Source organism: Bufo bufo, chromosome 3, assembly GCF_905171765.1.
Source record: "Bufo bufo chromosome 3, aBufBuf1.1, whole genome shotgun sequence".
NCBI classification, from domain to species: Eukaryota; Metazoa; Chordata; class Amphibia; order Anura; family Bufonidae; genus Bufo; species Bufo bufo.
Genome location: NC_053391.1, coordinates 310,380,844 through 310,402,297, shown reverse-complemented (window position 1 = coordinate 310,402,297; position 21,454 = coordinate 310,380,844). Strand labels below are relative to the sequence as shown.

General features: G+C 45.7%; 1 protein-coding gene across 4 annotated transcripts in view; it reads right to left on the bottom strand.

Moving 5' to 3' along the window:
• The window catches only part of RPS6KA1 (ribosomal protein S6 kinase A1), a 241,712-nt gene that overhangs the window by 53,255 nt on the left and 167,003 nt on the right, over positions 1–21,454 (bottom strand). For all 4 annotated transcript variants that reach the window (XM_040424248.1, XM_040424250.1, XM_040424251.1 and 1 more), the window contains 4 exons: positions 18,562–18,643; positions 10,456–10,536; positions 10,272–10,351; positions 10,005–10,111 (listed from right to left, as the gene is read on the bottom strand). In XM_040424248.1, coding sequence (XP_040280182.1) covers positions 10,005–10,111; positions 10,272–10,351; positions 10,456–10,536; positions 18,562–18,643 — 350 coding nt within the window. The remainder of the gene's footprint in view (positions 1–10,004; positions 10,112–10,271; positions 10,352–10,455; positions 10,537–18,561; positions 18,644–21,454) is intronic.

Genomic DNA, 21,454 nt, shown 5'->3' with positions numbered 1-21,454 from the left:
TACCAGGTACTTGACCTGGGGGGGATGGAAAGAGGGGTTAGAATCTCAAGAAGGCAACAACCTTTGAGGACACAGGAGGAAAAAAGGAGCAAACCGGGCCCAAAGAAGCAGCTGTCATACAGAGCCTGTGTGGTCAAAAGCCATGGGTAGCTTCCCCAGAAGGGAGCTGCCAGCTAGATGGGCTAAGAAAGAGTGGGGTCAGGGACCCCAAGCAGGATTACCCAGACAGGGACTCAAGAAGGGTCCAAAGGACCAGACCACCTAAGGACAACAATAGCCAAAAAAAAAACAAGGAAATAACATCGGCCATGGGTGACCAACGATCCCAAGTGTAGTGACCAGCCAACTGTATAACATGGTCCCAGAAGGGGCAAGTACAGCAGTAAAAGAAACGCCAAACATCCATATTCCAGAAGGATGCAGAAGTCAGCCGGGGAGATTACACTGACATGTAGCGACCAGCTACCAGCAGAGCACAATGAAACCCCCAGGGAAGGGGGAAAGAACTGACAGGTGCAGACAATGGCCAGGTCCAGAGAACGGCCCTTCTGTCATGTAGCACAACTAATCAGAAAACATAAAGGAGTACCAAGAACGCCCAGACCATGGAAGAGGTACGGTTCCACGTCCGATACCAGAGCAAGCCGCGGAGAAGTCCACCCGCCGGCAGGAGTGTGGCACTCACTGGTTCTGTCACAGCAATAACAAAGAGGACGACCAGCGAAGACGCATGTCATTGACCACCCAGAAGGATTCTGTATGGAGGACATCCAGCGATGACCAAAAACTGCAGCGGCGGCTGGTGCTCACAACGCTGCGTACCTTTGCGGGAAAGAACATCATAGTGCAAATCCCTGTTCTCTGCCAGGACTGTGCCATGTAACTCTCTGAAAAGGAGCAGAGGAGCAGTAACAACAAAGCGAGTACTCCATCATGAAATGGGGTAACGCGGCGTGCAGCATGCAGTAGTACTTTACAGGGTTGACAGAGAACAATCCTAGCATGCCAGCCAACAGCCTGCCCACGGAGGAAGAGAAAACTTCTGGTGCACAACAGGACTGGGAAGTCTAGTTAAATAGTGAGTCAGGCAATGAAGTAAAAATCATTCCTAGTGAGTGGGGGGGCGTGGCCTGTGAGCGCATGGAGTGAGACGCACCGTTCACTGCTCCTGCTAGTATCCTGCTATAAACCGGTAGCACGCTTTGATTATTTGAAAAATCTTACCTGGTGAGAGGAAAGTGTCCGGTGGCTGCTGTGTCACAAATCGGGAGCCTGAAAATGCCGAGGAAATCGAGCAAAGTCACTAAACAAGACCGGCTGGAGGTGGGCCAAAATGGCGCTGATGGCGGAGAGGTGACGGCGCTGCAGGAGATAGTGAGCCAGAGCGCGGCAGCTAAACTTAGCAAGTTTGTTCGGCTGGACAGCGGAGTGGGCGACTGGGCTGATGACAAGGGTACTGACATACTTACCTCCTCTGATCAGGAGGATGGTTCCGTGGATGGCGACGGCCCGGATACGGCTGATCAGCCTTTGCATACTCCTGCAGGCCCTGCAAAAGATACAGAGAGCCTTCGGGACGGGTCTACAAAGGAGCCCACTCTGAAGGACATAATGGCTGCTGTAGCAAGTTGTAATAGCACCCTTAAAGTGCTCACAGTACAAGTCGGCAGTCTGCGGTCTGATGTGTCTATAATTAGACACAATTTACACAAGATATCCGAGCGCACCTCTGAATTGGAGAAGAGAGTCTCCTCATTGGAAGATGTAGTCCAGCCTTTGAAAATGGCGTCTAAGACGTCTATGAAGGACATTGCTGCCCTGTATGCTAAAGCGGATGACCTAGAGAACAGGTCGCGGAGGAACAATCTGCGAATTGTAGGAATGCCAGAGAAGACAGAGGGGGCCAATGCCACTGAATTTGTGGAGAAATGGTTGTATCAGTTGTTTCATGAAAAAGGCCTATCTTCCCTGTATGCGGTGGAGCGGGCGCACAGAGTGCCCATGCGGCCGCTCCCACCGGGCAGGCCTCCACGCCCTATTCTTGCGAAGATATTGCATTTTAAAGATCGGGACACAATTCTACGTCAGTCCAGGGACAATGAAGAGATGGTTCTGAATGGGGTCAAAGTGTCCATCTTCCCAGATTATTCGAATGAGGTGCAGCGGAGGAGGAGGCGTTTTATGGATATCAAGAAAAGGCTTAGAGGGTTGCAGGTTCCATATGCCATGCTGTTCCCTGCTAAATTGCGAGTAGTGGCTTTGGGATCCACCAGATTTTTTGAGGATCCGGATGAAGCGGCGCAGTGGCTGGACGTCCACGAACGGCAACTGAGAAATGGGGCCCTGGACACTTGAAGAAGGCAGATATGCTTTTTGGGTTTAATTTACATATGTGTTTGCACTTTAATGTCACCATAATGTTGCACCAGTTAAGTGTTCTATATAATGCTACCGCATGGTAGATTCTGAAGTGGGAGTAGAGGTTAGGGGATTGTAATGTATTTCCCAGTTGTGGAGAGGATTCTCTGCCCGAGGTAAAGTATTGTTAAAATCAGTACTGATTATTGTTCATTAGGGGGCAAGTTGCTCACGGATAGCCCTGTTTTTGGGTTTGAAGTTGGAGAGGGGGGGGGGGAAGACTACTGTTCCCATTTGCAGTAACCTGATTACTGGGAGGGAGATATGGGGGGGGTAGGGTGATAGTTAGGGGTGGGGTTGAGGGCGTGAACTCTGAATGGATGTGGATTGAGTGGGGTGTGAGAGGGAGGTATGTCAGTGTTTTGTCATGACACAGGTGATTAAAGTTTTGAGCTGGAATGTGAGGGGTATGGCTGATGCACGGAAATGACAGTGTATTTTTCACTACTTGAGGCGTTTTCAGCCTGCCATCTGTTGCCTGCAGGAAACGCATTTGACTAGTGATACTGTACAGTGGCTGAACAAAAGCTGGGTGTGACATGTGGTACACGCAATTTATTCCTCACATTCCAGGGGAGTATGTGTGTTAGTGCATAAAAGTATTAGATATGAACATGTGCAGCAGTGTGTGGATGCTGAGGGCAGGTTTGTATGTATTGTGTGTAAGATTGATGGGATGCAGGTGGTGTTGGTGTCAGTGTATGTGCCTCCACCGTTTGCTTCTCCTTTGATACGGGCTATTATGACCTTTGTGGCGGACTTCCCTGGGTTACCATGGCTACTAGTAGGGGACTTCAACTGCACGCCGGATGACTCCTTGGATAGATGTCGGGTGGAAGGATCAAGCGGATCACCGGAGAGTGTTGCTCTGAAGAATATTATGAATGAAACTGGTGTGTTTGATGTGTGGAGACTACGCAACCCTAATAGGCACGAATATTCGTGCAGATCTGCTACGCATCATTCACTATCACGCATAGACTTGGCTCTGGTTAATGATGTTATGTTACCACTGATCAGGGATGTTACTTATCACCCTTGGTCGTTGTCTGACCATTCTTTGGTGCAGATTGACGTGTGCCTGGGGGTGCTCAGACAGGGACCAAGGTTGTGGAAATGTAACCCGCATTGGCTAAACGTACTGGATGACCTATCTGGGGTTTATCTGTCGGTCAGAATACTTTGCTATCAATGGAGGGACAGCTTCAATACACGGAGTCTGGGATGCTATGAAAGCATTCTTGAGGGGAGTACTGATAAAATAAATTAGTAAGCATAAATCTAAGTCCAGAGAAGCTGATATTAAAGCGCATGTGCAAGTGGCGGAAGCTGAACGGGTGTTTGGTAGGTCCCCTTCCCTGGCTAATAGTGAGGCTCTGGCGGTAGCTCAGGAACAGTTGAGGTGTCACTTAATGCAGGCTACAGAGCGGAAGTGTAGTTTTTGCCAAAGATCTTTTGAGGAGGGGGAGAAGGTAGGTCATCTACTGTCAGTTGTTTCTCAGGCTCAGCGGGGTTCCTCTTGCATACAGGAACTGAGGGATGAAACTGGGAATAGTAGCCAGGACACGAAAGGAATATTAGATATTTTAAAAGGTTTTTATGTGTCTTTATATGCTTCCACTGTCTCTAGTTCTGAGGAGGCTTTGACCGCCTTTTTGGCAGAGGCACAGTGATCAGTGTTGTCAGACGAGGATAGGGAGAGATTAGAGGAGCCGATCTCGCTGGAGGCTGCACTTGGGGATACGGCGAATGGTAAGGCTCCGGGGGCAGATGGCCTACCAGTGGAGGTATATAAGAAGCTGCAGGGGGTACTTCTTCCCGAATTGCTCAAGGTGCTTGAACATTCACTGGAGACGGGTTCACTACCACATTCTATGCAGGAGGCTATTATTGTAGTTATCCCTAAGCCTGGGAAGGATCCCAAATTACCAGATTCCTATAGACCAATTTCGCATTTAACAGCGGATGTAAAGCTCCTGGCGAAGGTGCTGGCGAACAGGTTGTCAAGGGTGATTCTGACCATTGTACACCCGGATCAGACTGGATTTATGCCTGGGAAGTCGACTGCTATAAATGTTCGCAGATTATATGCCAGTTTGAATATTCCGGCGGATAATTGTGGGGACAGGGCCTTGCTTACTCTTAATGCCACCAAGGCGTTTGATAGTGTAGAGTGGAATTATTTGTGGGGGATTTTGAGAGCCATGGGCTTTGGTGTGCGGTTTATTCAGTGAGTAAAGGTGTTATACTCGAGTCCCAGGGCGAGAATTAGAGCAAATGGGGGGTTGTCGGATAACTTTGTTTTGGCTAGAGGCACCAGACAGGGATGCCCACTGTCGCCCTTGTTGTTTGCTCTTGCAATTGAGCCACTGGCAGCCCTAATTCGCCTGTCGCCTCATATTGTGGGGTTTAGATATGGTGCGGTGCAGAACAAAGTGGCTATGTACGCTGACGACACCTTGTTATTCCTGGGTGATACTGGGTCATCTCTGGATGTGGCCATGGCTCTAATAGATAGATTTGGGAGCTTCTCTGGACTTCAGATAAATTGGCAGAAGTCTGCTTTGATGCCGATAGATGGGCAGGCCCTGCCAATTAGGTGAGTTAATAGTACGGTACTCTGGGTAAATAAGTTCAAATATTTAGGGTTGTATATAACACCTAGATTCTCGTTCACCTAGACACCTCGGATTTTGAAGAATTAAATCTGACCCCGTTGCTCGCTACTTTTAGGCTGAAGGTAAGGACTTGGTGTAGGCTCTTTTTATCAGTAGTGGGTAGAGTAAACCTTTTAAAGATGGTAATGATGCCCCAGCTGCTTTATGTATTAAATAATGCCCCTGTGTGGATTCCTTTGGATAGGTTTAGGAAAATACATTCTATGTTCAGGGACCTTATTTGGAAGTACAGTCAAGCAAGGATCAAGCTGGAGACGTTGCAATACCCTAAGACAGAAGGAGGTTTGGCAGTTCCGAATGCCTGGATCTATTTCTTGGCCTCCCAGTGTCAGCACTTTAAGGGCTGGATTGACTTCCAGTCGCCGGATGTGACGGGAAGGATACTGCAGCACTGGTTGGGAAGTCGTGACCTTATGTGTATACTGGAGGGGTCGGGAATGCATGTGAGGAGAGAGAAGGTCTTGCTTATTGAACTTATGAAGAAGGTATGGGCAAAGGTGAAACAGCTTAGTGGTGTGGGGGGAGTTGGAGAGCTGTCCCCAATATGGAACAACAACTTATTGCCAGAATTCTTGTCTTTGACAGGAATTGGGAATCTCATAAGGTAATGAGGATAGGTCAACTGATGGAGGGTAATGTGTTCAAATCATTTCAGGGTCTGCAGCAAGAATTCAATGTCCCCAAGGTCTGGTTTTATCAGTATCTACAATTGAGGCATGCCTATGATGTCACGATAAGGAAAGGTTGTATTATAGCTAAAATGGATGTGGTACATAAACTTGTTCTCCCGGTAGGGGGGAAGAGAGGGTTGATTTCGCAAGTGTATACTCTTGTACTGGACAAATTTCTAGAAGGGTCCCCTCTGAAGCGGATGGTGAAATGGGAGGACGATCTGGGGGACATTTCTAAAGATCAGTGGGAAGATATACTGGAGGCAGTTCCCAGAGTGTCCCTAAGTGAGCAGGGTAAGTTGTCACAACTATTCATCATCCACAGAGTATATAAAACTCCGGTATTTTTACGGATGGAGGAAGGAGCGGACCTGCTGCATATGCTTTGGTCTTGTCCAGTGATAGGTAGTTACTGGGGTGAGGTGTTGACTTTGATTAACCGCAACTTGACGCTGAGGTTGCAAAAGGACCCTAAGACATGTGTGTTGGGATATGTGTCGGAGATTGGAGGGAGTGAGCTAGTAAAGGTGGCGGTGGGGAGGCTATTATATGTGGCTAGAAAGTTGGTGGCGCAGCAGTGGATCCAGGGGAGTCCGCCAACACTGGATGAATATGTACGGAGGGTGCATGTCATGTTAACTATGGAAAGAGGTGTGTTTGCGAAGAGAGATTGTCCTCAGAAGTTTGAGAAATTGTGGAATGAATGGTTGTCTCATACTCATATTGTGATATAAGATACGCTGGAGGTATTCACGCTCTGAATTATAGGGGGGGGGGAATATTTTGCTATGTTTTATGCATATAATGTTCAATATTTGCTCTTGTTAGAGTACATTGTATACTGCTGTGAGGGGATTTTCTCCTGTTATTGTCATGGGATATTGCTATGTTCCAATCTCTGCATTTGTGATTGAAGAAAATAAGTCTACTATAATTGATCAATAAAAATGGTTTGATTTAAAAAAAATAATAAAATCATTCCTAGTACAGAATTAAAGGGAAGACTAGAGGGCCTGGTTCAGGGGGAACTGCACCTGGTGTCAAATCTGAACAGGCCAGCCATATACTGAAACTAACAAAGCAACTCTACTCTGCCCAGGAAGGGGGGAGACATATGGATACCAGTGATTAATACAGCATCAGGAGATGGAAACACCACTCCATGTGAATGGGGGGCCACATGATTGCGTATCACAGATCAGAGCCAGGGAAGGGAGAAATACGCCCAGTAACGTAGGCGCCGCATGGGCCGCAGATTGTACCAATAGGGCACAGCTCCTGGAGATATTGCAAATACTCCGCCTATAATAGGAGTAATGTGGCTGCATGGTGCTCATTATAATGAGAATGGAACACAGCTACGGCATTGGAATGCTACAGTATATGGAGGCTGTCAGGTACTCCACCTAATAAGGGAGAAATACGGCTGTGAAGTGCAGACTTAAAACCAGACAGGTGTAAAGGGTACAGCATCAGCAGATGGCACAGGAACTCCACGTCAGAGGGGAGCGATGCCTGGTACAGGTACTCTACCTCTAAAGGGAGCAATGTGGCAGCTTGGTGCACACTACCCAGCATAAGATAATGGTACAGATGGAGGACCAGAGAACCAGACAGGTGTACTGACTACAGCGTCTGAAGATGTTACAGATACTGTACCTATGAAGGGAGCAATATGGCTGCTTGGTGCACATTAGAACAAGTGTAATGGCTACAGCCCCTGGAGATGAAGCACCATAGAACCAGACAAGTGTACTGACTACAGCATCAGAAGATGGTACAGGTACTCTACCTATGAAGGGAGTAACGTACATAGCTGCCGGGATACGGCTGCATAGTGTACTGTAAAGGCTACAGGTACTCACTCTGGTGAGCCAGGGCTCCCTCTGTATATATTGTTCCCATTATATCTTAGAGTACCTGCGCCGGCTGTCTCTTCTTCAGGAGAGCCTTTCAGAGGAGTGGAGTGCGGGGATTCCCCTACTTCAGAAGACGCTTCTCTCCCATGTGGCCAGCCTCCCGCTGCTGTGTCGCAGGCTCCTTCCTGCCCGTCATGTACCTCTCTGTTCCCGGGTGCGGGACCTGGGGATTTCGGTGTGGTAAGTTCTTCCACATAGCTTGGGTGATTAACTGCTTGAGCGTCTTCCTCTTTGTCGCTGTCCGCAGCGTTTTCCTCTCCGGCGCCATCTTGGAACCTTCCCGCCTCTCGGGTGAAGTAAAACTTCGTCAGTTGGGGGTACTTCTGTCCCTTTCTTTTCCTCCCGGTCATGCTCAGGGAGTGCTCGGTGCCTTGTCTGCCTGGTTTTGGTGTGTTCACCGTGGGTATAGTCGCTTTTTAGGTCGCTGGGTGTAGTGCTAACTCCGGAGCTACAGCACACTACATCCGCGCGCCTCGGCAGCCAGACCACGCCCCCCCCTCTGTATATATTGTTACGTGTTGCACCAGAATGGCTGTTTTGGCTACAGCAAAAGCCCGGGAAACAAGGGAAAGGGGCGGGAGAGAATGCAGCCTAGGCGTGGAGGAAGCCGGGGCCTCGATTAATGAGGCAGCCGGAAAAGGTGCAAGTCGAAAGCGCGGGAGACCCCGGGCCCTCCGGAATGAAGAAAACCGGTGAGGGGGGCTCCTGAGGGGGAGCCACGCTCAGCGAGGGGAAAAACAGGGCAAAGGGAGCACCAGGGGTGGGCCATAGAAAACGCGGCTTAGCAGAAGCCACGGACTAAAGTAGATGGGAGGCCGGGGAGTGGATCAGGGGAGACCGCAAAGGAAGAGGAATGACCAGGAGAAGGGAAAAAGAGGCCAGGGAGGAAGGAAGAGGGGCCCGGAAGGTCCCCCTCCCTCTCCCAGAATGAGAATCCCCCCCCCCCTTCCCCCCCGCCTGGGAGAGAAGGGAAGGATCCCACCCCCTGGCCACAACAGGGGATCTCACCCTGGACCCCCACTAACTCTGGGACAGGACGCAGGAGGAATACTCACCGTCCGATGTCTTCGGGCGCTGCAGGGTCACCCCATCGGCAGACTCAACACTGGGACTGTGGGAATGCAGTCATGCCACTGTGGATGCAGTCAATGGGGACTGGGTGACCGGCGAGGTACCTGGGTACGCGCCCGCAGGGGGTGCAGCTAAAGTAGCAGCCCACGATGGAGTACCCGCCTGCAGAAGGTGAAAACCTGCAGGAGAAAAAAAAAAAGAAGAGAAAAAATTAAATAGCAGCAAGACCTGCAGGAAAAAAGCAGGTCAGGTCGGCCTCCTACGGCACTAGACTAAAAACCGAATAGCCTAGTGCTGTGGAGAGGGTATAGCCCATCTGGGCGGAGCCAACCTTTTTTTTTATATCTAGTGCCTCCTAGTGGTATCTGGGCATATACCCATGGTGCTGTGTCCCCCAATGCATTCAAGAGAAAGGCCAATTTCATAGAATGTTTTTAAGGGGGGTGGAGAGGGGTGGTACAGTACTTGAATAATTTGGAATAAACTCCATGCAGGTCTTTAGTACCTAGGACCTCAGTGCCGTAAGGCAACAATGCTAACCACTGAGCCACGCTCCTGACCCTAAACATACCCTCACACATCTGCCTGTCTTTTTTCCTGCATTAAAAAAACCTTTTTTTTCTACACTGGAGCCAGCTACTCCAAGGCTACTAGACACTGCAGCATGATGACAGATGCCATCTTCAGAGTGACTAATAATTTTGGACCATGATCACCTCCAGGTTCTGTTCACATATGCGTTAGAGGCCCCATTAAGAACTTCCACAGCAGATTTTATCATTTTATGAAGGGCAACTTGACTGATCCCAACGAAGACCATTATGAGTCAATTTGGCAAATCAGTAGCTGTAAGTGTCAGTCATGTAATGGATTCTTTACAGCCAAAATTCTGTATTTTCTACTCTTATGATGGGCCAGAAAGACGGAATTCATATAACAGATGTAAACAACTTAAGTGGGGAAAATTGGCTTGTACCTCTCAGGTTTTTATTTTTATTTTGCCTTCCTCTGGATCAACTTGCAGGATAACAGGCCGAACTGGATGGACAGATGTCTTTTTTAAGCCTTATAAACTATGTTACTATGTCCGCGATGTGATGCGGAGCAAGACGGATCAGTCCTGACACACAATGTAAGTCCATGACGGATCCAGCAAAAATGCTGGTGTGAAAGTAGCCTTAGACAACACAATTATCCAAGTATGACTCCAAAATAAATTGATGAGCATCCATTAAAAAGGTACATACTTCTCAGGTTTTAGATCACGGTAAATTATCCCAAGGCTGTGTAAATGATCCAAACCCAAAGCCAACTCAGCCAGGTAAAACTTTACATCCTCCTCTGTAAACATCACCTAAAAGAGAAAATTAAAATCCTAAGACTGGACAGAAACAAAGGGTCTACAGTTTACATTTTTCTGTACTGAAGATAAAAACAGTGCATGAGGTTCATGTAAGGATAGTTCAAAGAGAATAGTTTGATACTATAGGCAGACATCCAACTTTCACACTAACCTCCTTAGAAAGACGAGTGAAGAGGTCTCCTCCTCGTAAGAAGTCTAAGATCAGGTACAATTTCCCCTCAGTCTGAAAAGCTGTAACCAAATGACCCCAATTTCAGTCAAGGCTGTGCGGTATCAAAGGTATCACTATCACTAAAGCACACTGAATAGGAAATAACGTCTTGGAGAGTTCTTACCATAATGGAGCCGGACAACAAATGGATGATTAACTTCAGCAAGAATATCCCTTTCCATTTTAGTTCTTACTCTGTCTCTCACTGGGGGGAAAAATAAAAAATAAATCAGAACTGCTACATGACCCTCTCTTCAGCAACTAGCAAGTCAATATGTCAAAGGTTGTAATAATGTGCCACGGACATAAAATCTAATTTCACAGACTTAGGCCTCATGCACACGACCGTTGTGTGCATCCGCGTCCGTTCCATCATTTTTCACAGTTTAGCGGTGGTCCCATTCATTTCTATGGAGCTGTGAAAAAAAAAAACCGGATAGTCCTCCGTTTTTTCTCCGCGTCCGTGATTCCAGTCAGTCAAAAAAATATAACCGGTCCTATTCTTGTAAGTGGAAAATGGAGGACGGACCCATTCAAGTCAATGGGTCCGTCAAAAAAAAACGGATGCACAACTTTCTACAAGACCTTGGTGCAATAAAATTACACTTTTCATTAACCTTCCTTTTTTTTCCCCCTGTCAGACAAAAAAAAAGGAAGACACAAGGAAACACAACTGAAGCAAAATCGGACATGGACCACTGAAGCCAAATCACTGACAGTGAAAAAACACTGTCGTGTGCATGAGGCCTTAGGATGGTTTGACACAAATCTTTTTTTTCTTTAAAAACACAGAATTTTTATTAGCAATTTTGTATGTGCAGAAAATGTTATTAACGGATGTTAAATGTTGGCCAACAGGAAATTTTTAAAAGGCCTACAAATACTGTTTGTAGTACCAATTTAAGGCAGTTTGCCGGCATCCTATGGTCCCTTTTCAAGCATTATCCCATAGACTACTCTTTAGGGACAAGATTCTGAGAAACATTACTGTGACTACAAAATGTTTGGGAAAAACAACTGCATGAATATCAGAGTTTTAGGTTTTTTTACATGCAAAAAAAATGCTGCCCAAAAAAGACAACTAAATGCCCTTAAAGGGTCCTTAACAGGTAAACACTCATACCTGATCTGATAGTGTGTGGAGCAACATAACTGCATGTTGGAATGTAGAGTTCCTGAGGCAATTATATGACCCCAGCGAGCATCATACATTAATTCTAATTAATAGAACCCATGCATGATATTTTATGTCCACATAAAAAGAAAAGAGGCTCCAGCACCAGTGGCAAATGCTTTAGCAGTCCCGATCTTTATTCACCAAAATTGTTCAAAGTAAATACAACATACAGTGGCACCGATTCCCACTTACTCCCAGTAGATTTACGCGTTTCGAACAGTAGTGACTAAGAACACTACTGTTCGAAACGCGTAAATCTACTGGGAGTAAGTGGGAATCAGTGCCACTGTATGTTGTATTTACTTTGAACAATTTTGGTGAATCAAGATCGGGACTGCTAAAGCATTTGCCACTGGTGCTGGAGCCTCTTTTCTTTTTATGTGGACTTACATCGGGACTGGCATGGGTCCGCTCCGTGCACCGCTACACAGGATGATATAGGTGAGCTGGCTGTAACCTTCTCTTCTATGATATTTTATGGTCATTGTACTGCAAGAGGAACATTTTATGGCATCACATCATAAAGTAACCAGTAAAATGCAGACTCTCCTTATCCAACCCAATTTCTGCTTATCCCAACCTCTCCACTAATCTTTCCAAAGCCAAAAATAAATTTTTTCCCATAGTTGTGTTTTTTCCTTATACCAATACCTCAGTATTGGATGTTTGATCATGTTTATTTGGGTGGTCATAGGGCTCTTTCACACTTGCGTTGTTGTGTTCCGGCATAGAGTTCCGTTGTCGGGGCTCTATGCCGGAAGAATCCTGATCAGGATTATCCCCATGCATTCTGAATGGAGAGAAATCCGTTCAGGATGCATCAGGATGTCTTCAGTTCCGGAACGGAACGTTTTTTGGCCGGAGAAAATACCGCAGCATGCTGCGCTTTTTGCTCCGGTCAAAAATCCTGAACACCTGCCGCAAGGCCGGATCCGGAATTAATGCCCATTGAAAGGCATTAATCCGGATCCGGCCTTAAGCTAAACGTCGTTTCGGCGCATTACCGGATCCGACGTTTAGCTTTTTCTGAATGGTTACCATGGCTGCCGGGACGCTAAAGTCCTGGTTGCCATGGTAAAGTGTAGTGGGGAGCGGGGGAGCAGTATACTTACAGTCCGTGCGGCTCCCGGGGCTCTTCAGAGTGACGTTAGGGCGCCCCACGCGCATGGATGTGTCGCATGGATCACATCATCCATGCGCATGGGGCGCTCTGACGTCATTCTGGAGTGCCCCGGGAGCCGCACGGACTGTAAGTATACCGCTCCCCCGCTCCCCACTACTACTACTATCGGATCCGTCTTCGAATCCTTTCAGTTCACTTGCGGTGTTACGGATCCGGCGGGCACTTCCGGCAAATGGAGTGCACGACGGATCCGGACAACGCAAGTGTGAAAGAGCCCTAAGTTCCATTTTTTTTTTTTTTTTGTGCTGCAACTTTAAGGTTTTTGATTTCGGTTCTCACCATAATGAAATAATAGAAGTCACCAGTATATACTAAATGGTAAAACACTTAGTAAGGGCTTGTTCATATGAGCATGCCGTATTTTGCGGTCCGCAAATTGCGGATCTGCAAAACACAGATGCCGCCCGTGTGCCTTCCCATTTTGTGCCTTATTGGAGGCAATGGATGGAGATGATGGAGATGATGAAGACTCCATAGAAAGATGCGTGAAAAGACTCCACGACTATGGCGTATTTGTTGTTTATGCAGATTTTTGAGGACCAATATTTCTCTGGTTGTTACAGCGGTGAGCATGGGAGGGAAGTTACCTGGTATCCAACAGTGACCTCTCGATCTAAGGGACCTTAGTGGGTGGTGGATGCTATTATGAATACGGCTGATAGGGGCAGTGTAACATGAAAGTGATCACATGGAATGTTAAACGTCTTTGTTCCACATATAATGATATTCAGCCACCACAAGAAATTAAAAGCAGAGAAATAAAAAGCAGAGAAATAAAAAAATAAAAACGCAGGAGACAGGTGTGCTGCTGCTTATACACAAACACATCATGCACCGACAGAGGGATGCGGAAGTGTGAGTACAGCTAGATACAATTGTGGGGAATTTGACAGTGTATAATGAGTACACTCCAAACTAGTAGCAAACCCTTCTTTCTTTCCATGGAGAGTAAGATTTTGCAAGAAAGAAATGTCAATATCTTGGTAGAAGGGGACCATAACATTGCATAATTTGTCTCGGGGTGAGACTGGGAAGGAGGGTTCAGGGTCTCTGCCTTTACTCCAATGGACTCCACAAGACTTCTAGATGTTTGGCGGCACCATAATCTCACAGGGAGAGAGTATTCTCATTTCTTTCATGCTCAGCAATCAAGGTTAACTCTTAGTTTCACCCCAAATACTGCAGAATGTCATAAATGTTAATATTAAAGTCATCTCCAACCATGCACCAGTTACGATGAGCATAGCAGATGCCATCCCAAAGGGAATGGACTTCATCTCGTGCCTATCGGGATACTTGGCAATAAATGAGGACTTCATACAGAAACTACACTGTTGGTGGTGGGATAATGCCCAAAATATTGAACGCCATAGTGACATAACCCAACTACCAGTTAGATTTTTGCTTAAGGGCCCTTTACACGGGCCCAGAATCCTAAGAGTCACAAACAAGCATTCATAGGAACGCTCGTTAGCGATATAAATGTACTGCCGATTACCCGACGAACTAGCAAAAAGCTCATTCATCATGTTATCCGATCATTTGTGCACACACATAAATCATTGTTTGCAGGCAGCAGATCAAGCTGTGTAAACACGATCTGCTGCCGGCAACAATGAGTCAGTACGGGGAAGAGCAATGGCATTAGCGATCCCCATACTCTGGCGGAGCAATCTGCTGCTCTGTCGCCCCATGTAATGGGACCTTTAGAAAGGCTAGAGAGACTGCAGATACGAAGTTAGATGCCTTGATTAAGTTTGGCAACAAGGCAGGGAATTGTAAGTTAATCTAGTGAGAGGCCAGGCGGCAGATTCACTATATTCACAGATTAAATGAGAGAGAAGGGGTTTTAGTGACGATCATAAGCAAATTCTTGAGATTTCTTCTGATATGGCCAATGGATTCAAATTGTGAAATCAAGTACAACTACAGTAGATGTAGAGGAACTTTCCAGAATTAGGCTACTTTCACACTAGCGTTCGGGGTTCCGCTTGTGAGCTCCGTTTGAAGGGGCTCACAAGCGGCCCTGAACGCATCCGTACTGCCCTAATGCATTCTGAGTGGATGCGGATCTGGCAGCGTTCAGCCTCCGCTCAGCAAGCGGACACCCGAACACACGCCTGGCCGTGCGGAGGCAAACGGATCCGTCCAGACTTACAATGTAAGTCAATAGGGACGGATCGTTTGAAGATGACACAATATGGCTCAATTTTCAAACGGATCCGTCCCCATTGACTTTCAATGTAAAGTCTGAACGGATCCGTCTGAACTACTTTCACACTTAGAATTTTTTCAAAACTATAATGCAGACGGATCCGTTCTGAACGGATCCAAACGTCTGCATTATAGGAGAGGATCCGTCTGTGCAGACACCAGACGGATCCTCTCTGAACGCAAGTGTGAAAGTAGCCTTAAAGGGGTTATATGACTCTTTGTAACTGGTCTTATCTGACACCCAGGACCCCCGCTGATCAGCTGTATGACAAAGCCCCAGTGCCGTGGCCTTCTCACTTCTTACACTTGACCAATGACGTCACAACCATCGGTCATACGGCGTAGGCACAGCTCAGCCCCATTCAGGAACGGTTTTAGCAGTTCAGGATTCCTTATATCAGCTGTGTGTGTTAGGAAAGTCTTCAGAGCCTTTCACTTTTTTCACATTTTGTTATGTTTGCAACCTTGTGCTAAAATAAAATTGAATTTTTTCCCCATCATTCTGCACTCAATAATCCATAATGAGAAAGTGAAAACATAGGGGGTCATTGATTAAGACCGGCGTTTTAGACGTCGTTCTTAGTAACCCCTATAGCGGGCGGTGGATCCGCTGAAGTTATGAAGAGGCGCTGGCCTCTACATAACTTTGGCAGATCCAGCGCCAGTCTAAATGTAAGCCAGGTTTCTTCCCAAAACAGGCGTAGAAAATTATGAATGAGACGGGCCTGCCAGCCTGTCCCATTCCCTGCCCACACTCACTTTTTTAGGCCTGGCAGGAGTGGGGAAAAGTCGCAGATCGCTTCGCAAATAACTTCTGTGCCTTAATCTGCACCAGAAGAACGCCTAATATAGGTGTATTTTTGGATAGTAAACGGCACCAAAAATGTTTGAAATCTTTGCTAATTTATTAAAAAGGAAAAACTAAAATATTGCATTGACATAAGTATTCAGACCCCTTAATCAGTACAGAGTTAAAACACCTTTGGCAGTGATTACAGCCTCCAGTCTTCTTGGGTATGCTGCCACAAGGTTTGCATACCTAAATTTGGGGATTTTCTACCATTCTTCGCTGTAGATCCTCTCAAGCTCTGTCAGGTTGGATGGGGACCATCAATAGACAGTAATTTTCAGGTCTCTCCAGAGATGTTCAATTGGGTTCAAGTCAATGTTCTGGCTGGGCCACTCAAGGACATTCACAGAGATGTCCCTAAGCCATGTTGTTATGGCTGTGCGCTTAAAATCATTGTCTTGTTGAAAGGTAAACCTTTGGCCCAATGTGAGGTCCAGAGCACTCTGGATCAGGTTTTCATTAGGAATAACTCTGTGCTTTCCCCCAACTGTAATCAATCTCTCTATCCCAGAAGCTGAAAAACAGCCGCACAGCATGATGCTGCCACCATTGCTGTAGGGACAGTGCCCGTTTTCCTCCAGACATGACTTAGAACTAGGGCCAAAAAGTTCAATCTTGGTTTCATCAGACCTGTCACAGTCAGAGTCCATTTTTTTTTTTTAAACTACAGGCAGGTTTTCATGAGTCTTTAGGAGAGGCTTCTTTCTGGCCACTGCCATAAAGCCCAGATTGGTGGAGTGCTGCAGTCATGGTTGACCTTCTGGAAGTTTCTCCCATGTACACAAAGGATCTTTGGAGCTCAGGCAGAGTGGCCATTGGGTTCCTTGTCATCTTTCTTACTAAAGCCCTTTTCCCTCAATTACTTAGTTTGGTGGGGTGGCCAGCTCTAGGAAGAGTCCTGGTTGTTCCGAATTTAAGAATTATAGAGGCCACTGTGTTCTTGGGAACTTTCACTGCAGCAGAAAATGTTGTACCCTTCTCCAGATCTGTGCCTACACACAAACCTGTCTCTACAGGCAGTTCTTTCCTCCTCATGCCTTGGTTTTTGCTCTGATATGCACGGTCAGCTGTGAGAACTTATATAGATAAGGGCATGTCTTTCCAAATCTTGTGCAATCAACTAAATCTACCATAGGTGGACTCTAATCAAGGTGTAGAATCAGCTCAAATATGATTAAGAGAAATGGGAGCTCCTCAGAGCAAAATTTCAAGTGTCATAGCAAAGAGTCTGAATACTTATGTCCATGCAAAATTTTAGTTTTTCCTTTTTAATACAATTGCAAACATTTCTAAAATTCTCTTTTCACCTTCTCATTTTTATTATTTCAGTACAAGGCCGTAACAAAACATAATATAAAATGTGAAAAAAGTGAAAGGGTCTTTCCGAACACACAGTACATATGCCAACCCACAAGCAAGAGTTTCTCTCCCCAGGTTACTGTCCACTCCATTCCATCTACAGAAGGAGTAGACAGAGGTGAATTTTCTTGCACTATTGTGTTCACATTCATGCTGGAGCCTTTAATGTTACATTTAATACGAGTGGACATTTACAAAGGAATATTGGTAGGGAAAAAGGAAGTCAAGCTGACGTTAGCTAGTATTACACTGGCCGAATGCCGGCCAGATCATCACTTACTAATTAAGGATACCTTAGCTTCATGGAAAGCGACTAATTATATAAACTTCCAAAAAAAATAAAAAATAATTAAAAAATTTAGAAACAGCACACTGTCAGGCGGGTGCAAATCCGGCAAAGACCAGCGACCAAGATCCAAAATGATATACCAACAAACTTTTTAGTGAATGGAGATTGAAACAGATTATGGTCTTGCGGGATGTGCTAAAATCACCAGAAAACTGATTATTATCATGGCAAGTATCAGACAGGGTTCATTTTGATCCTAGTCAATACCTGCAGTACTTACAGATTAATTCCTTTTGCCATTCTCAAGCAGTCTCCTTAGATTATGCGGAGAGTATAGCGCATTTTAAGGGTCTGATGGGATGGCTGTATGGGTCGACTTGCTCCGATTTATACTGTAGGGTTAAAAATGTTCATTTTTAAGGGGTGACGGCATCTGCTTTTCATAAGTGGGAACATGAATTAGGAGATGATAAATTAGGGTTTAATATGAGAGAAGGCATGGCAGCAGGGGTAAGAGCAGCAATTAGTAGTGAGCAATAGAGGGAGATGCAGTTTTGCATAAAACATAAGGCAACCTATGCTTCTGACCTCTCATATAAGGATGCACCTTCACACTATTTGAGGTGTTGACCCAAATGCAATTTACAAAACGCTAATCTATTGAATGATTTATGGGAATGCCTGCTATTGAAGCGGTTTTGGCACAAGGTCTGTAATTTTTTTACTGACATCTGACTGATATTAGAGATTCTCCTCCTCAATGCATTTTTCACCATCTTCACATGGACCATGGAGCGGATTCTTCAAGGGTAGCTGTAAAGAAGTGCATTTTATGCCATTTGCTTCAACCGCACCTACCCCCCTTGAATGAGGTACAAGGGACTTTACGATATCTTATGTACAGACTAGAAACTGAACCTCACAAGAAGAAAGCCACTATTGGGTTTTTTAAGAAATGTCCAGATGGGTACTTGAGGTGCAATTTTATTTTGTATCATTTATTTTTCTCATAGGACATGTGACTGTACTCATCATGTATGTTGTTGCTTTAGTTGGTCTCATTAAAAACTCTTGCCTGGATGTACATCATGGTCTTTCAGGGGAAGGTTTTGGTTCCTTTCATCATACTACACCCAAACTCTAAACCAAAGGACCCACCTTTAAGTGTAGCTTTCTTGAGCACTTTCATTGCATACAGTTGATTGTTGTCAGGCGGGGTGATTTTACGAACCAGAAATACCTGCGGTGAGAAAAAAAAATAAAATCTATAAAGAGCAAATAAAGGTCATACCCCAAAAAATGTCATTCACTCCAATGGTTCTGGAGACAACTAATAAGATAACTGGAGTCTAAATTTTCCATGATTATCCCTCTAACAGAACACAGCCCTAGGCCTCTTGCACACGGACGTTTCGTGCATTGGGGACTGCAATTTGCTGCGACGGATCCAGAACCATTAAACTTGAATGGGTCCATGATGTGTCCGTACCGCAAACAAAACATTAACTTGTACATTCCTCCTACATACAAGTATGTGTTGACCAGATAGGCTCACAGCTGAAAGGTAGCGGTTCCATCTCTTAACACAGCTCAGGGTGTACTGGGTCGGCCTTATTGGTGTGGGTCTTTCACTCCTGAAGGGGGCATCAGATGGTCCCCTATTCTGAGCACCCAGTCATTGGATCGACTCACCCGATTTCCGAGCTCCCTGCACTCAGTTGTATCTGCGGCGACAATGCGCAGATATAACTGGGCATCCACCTCAGGGCTGGCAGAACAAGGGAACCATTGGTTCCCTACCCTGCCATTCGGCGCTTTGCTGTCATACAGGCGGCACGATGATGTCATTGCTACACCTGAAACATTCTGCCTAGCACGAAAAGGAGTGCATTACTGGATAACTTCTTGGGAACGGGGATAGGCGAGTATTATGCTGTGGGGTATACACTGTATACAGGGAAAAGATTCTAAAACACACAGCAGGGGGGCACAGATTCTGAAGCACAGAGCGAGGGCAGAGATAGTGAGGCGCAAAGCAGGGGGCACAGATTATTAGGCACAGAGTAGGGGACACAGATTATGGTACAGAGCAGTGGGCACAGATTCTGAGGCACAAAGCATGAGACACAGTATGAGGGCCCAGAGCATGAGGCAATATATACAGCGTGCACAGAGCATGAGGTACAGTATGGGGGGCAGTGATAAGCTGAAGACATCCGGGCGGCAAACTCTACAGAGCTGAGAATCCAACTATGGCTGGAGAAGCCAACTATGGTGGCCTGAACCAGACAAAGAAAAGGAAAAAGAATAACCCTGGAACAGACGTCAACTCTAAGTCACTAAATGTAAATCTTTATTCTGCCACTGACCGGGTCTGATCAGTGCTGTAGTCACTCGTATGGTCTACAACAGTGATGGCGAACCTTTTAGAGACCGAGTGCCCAAACGGCAACCCAAAAATGCACATATTTATACAATGTAACCTGAATACTACAGTCCAATAGTATATCTTCCATGTGCGTTATCACTTATCTATAATATCCTGCCTACATTCAGTGCGCTGCCTGTGCTGTTCATAGCGCATCCTGCGTTGATGAATGGCAGGAAAAGTCTAAGGCATATTGGTACACTATAGACTTTTTCTTGGGTGCGGGTGTCCACAGAGAGGGCTCTGAGTGCCGCCTCCGGCACCCGTGCCATAGGTTCGCCACCACTGGTCTACAGCATGACAATGGCTGGTAGCATTCTCTTTTGGGAATCTACCACTCCTAGCATACCTTTACACCTGTTCAGGACATAATGGGGGCTGTAGTTTCATACAGTATTGTGTTTGCTTCTTGCGCTGTATGTATGTAATGTGCTTGGTTCTAAGGGCTGTACGTATGCAATGTGCTTGGTTCTAGGGCTATATTAATGTAATGTACTTGGTTCTAGGGCTGTACGCATGCAATGTGCTTGGTTCTAGGCCTATATTAATGTAATGTACTTGTTCTAGGGCTGTACGCATGCAATGTGCTTGGTTCTAGGGCTATATTAATGTAATGTACTTGTTCTAGGGCTGTACGTATGCAATGTGCTTGGTTCTAGGGCTATATTAATGTAATGTACTTGGTTCTAGGGCTGTACGTATGCAATGTGCTTGGTTCTAGGGCTATATTAATGTAATGTGCTTGGTTCTAGGGATGTACGTATGTAATGTGCTTGGTTCTAAGGGCTGTATGTAGCTAATGTGCTTGGTTCTAGGGCTGTATATGTATGTAATATGCTTGGTTCTAAAGCTGTAAGTATGTAATGTGCTTGGTTCTAGAGCTGCATGTATATAATGTGCATACATGTACATAATGTGTTTGGTTCTAGGGCTGTATTTATGTAATGTGCTTGGTTCTAGGGGAGCTCTCCCTGCATAAAAGAGCCCTTATGCCTTATTCACACATCAGTGTTTGGTCAGTGATTTCCATCAGTGATTTTGAGCCAAAACCAGGTGCGGCTCTAAACACAGAACAGGTGCAGATCTTTCCCTTATACCTTATGTCTGTGGAGGCTCCAATCCTGGTTTTGGCTCACAATCACTAATGGAAATCGCTGACCAAAACACTGACGTGTGAATGAGGCTTTACACAGCTCCATCAGCAGGTGTCAGAATATAGGAAAGCAAAACATGGCAAAACAAATACAAATTAGCCATCACTTTTTACCGCCCAGTGAACACTGTAAATACGAAACCTGTAAAACAATGGTGGAATTGGAGGTTTTTGTTTTCCAATTCCACTTTTTTTTTTTAGCTTCCCAATAGATCATATGGAATATTAGGGAAGCTGGTTAGTGATGAACTGCCTTGTGCAATACTGCCATTGATTACCCTATGAACAAGCCAACACTTGTTCATAGGGCAATCACAATCTTTAAGCAGGTTTAAAAATAGAAAATGCAAATGCGATAGCACTCTATATCCAGCATTCTGCCCTGCCTCCATGCTGGATGAGACATTGGTGTACATTTTGGCCAAAGCGTAATAAGCCACTCACCACGTCAAGGTCGCCTCATTTGAGTG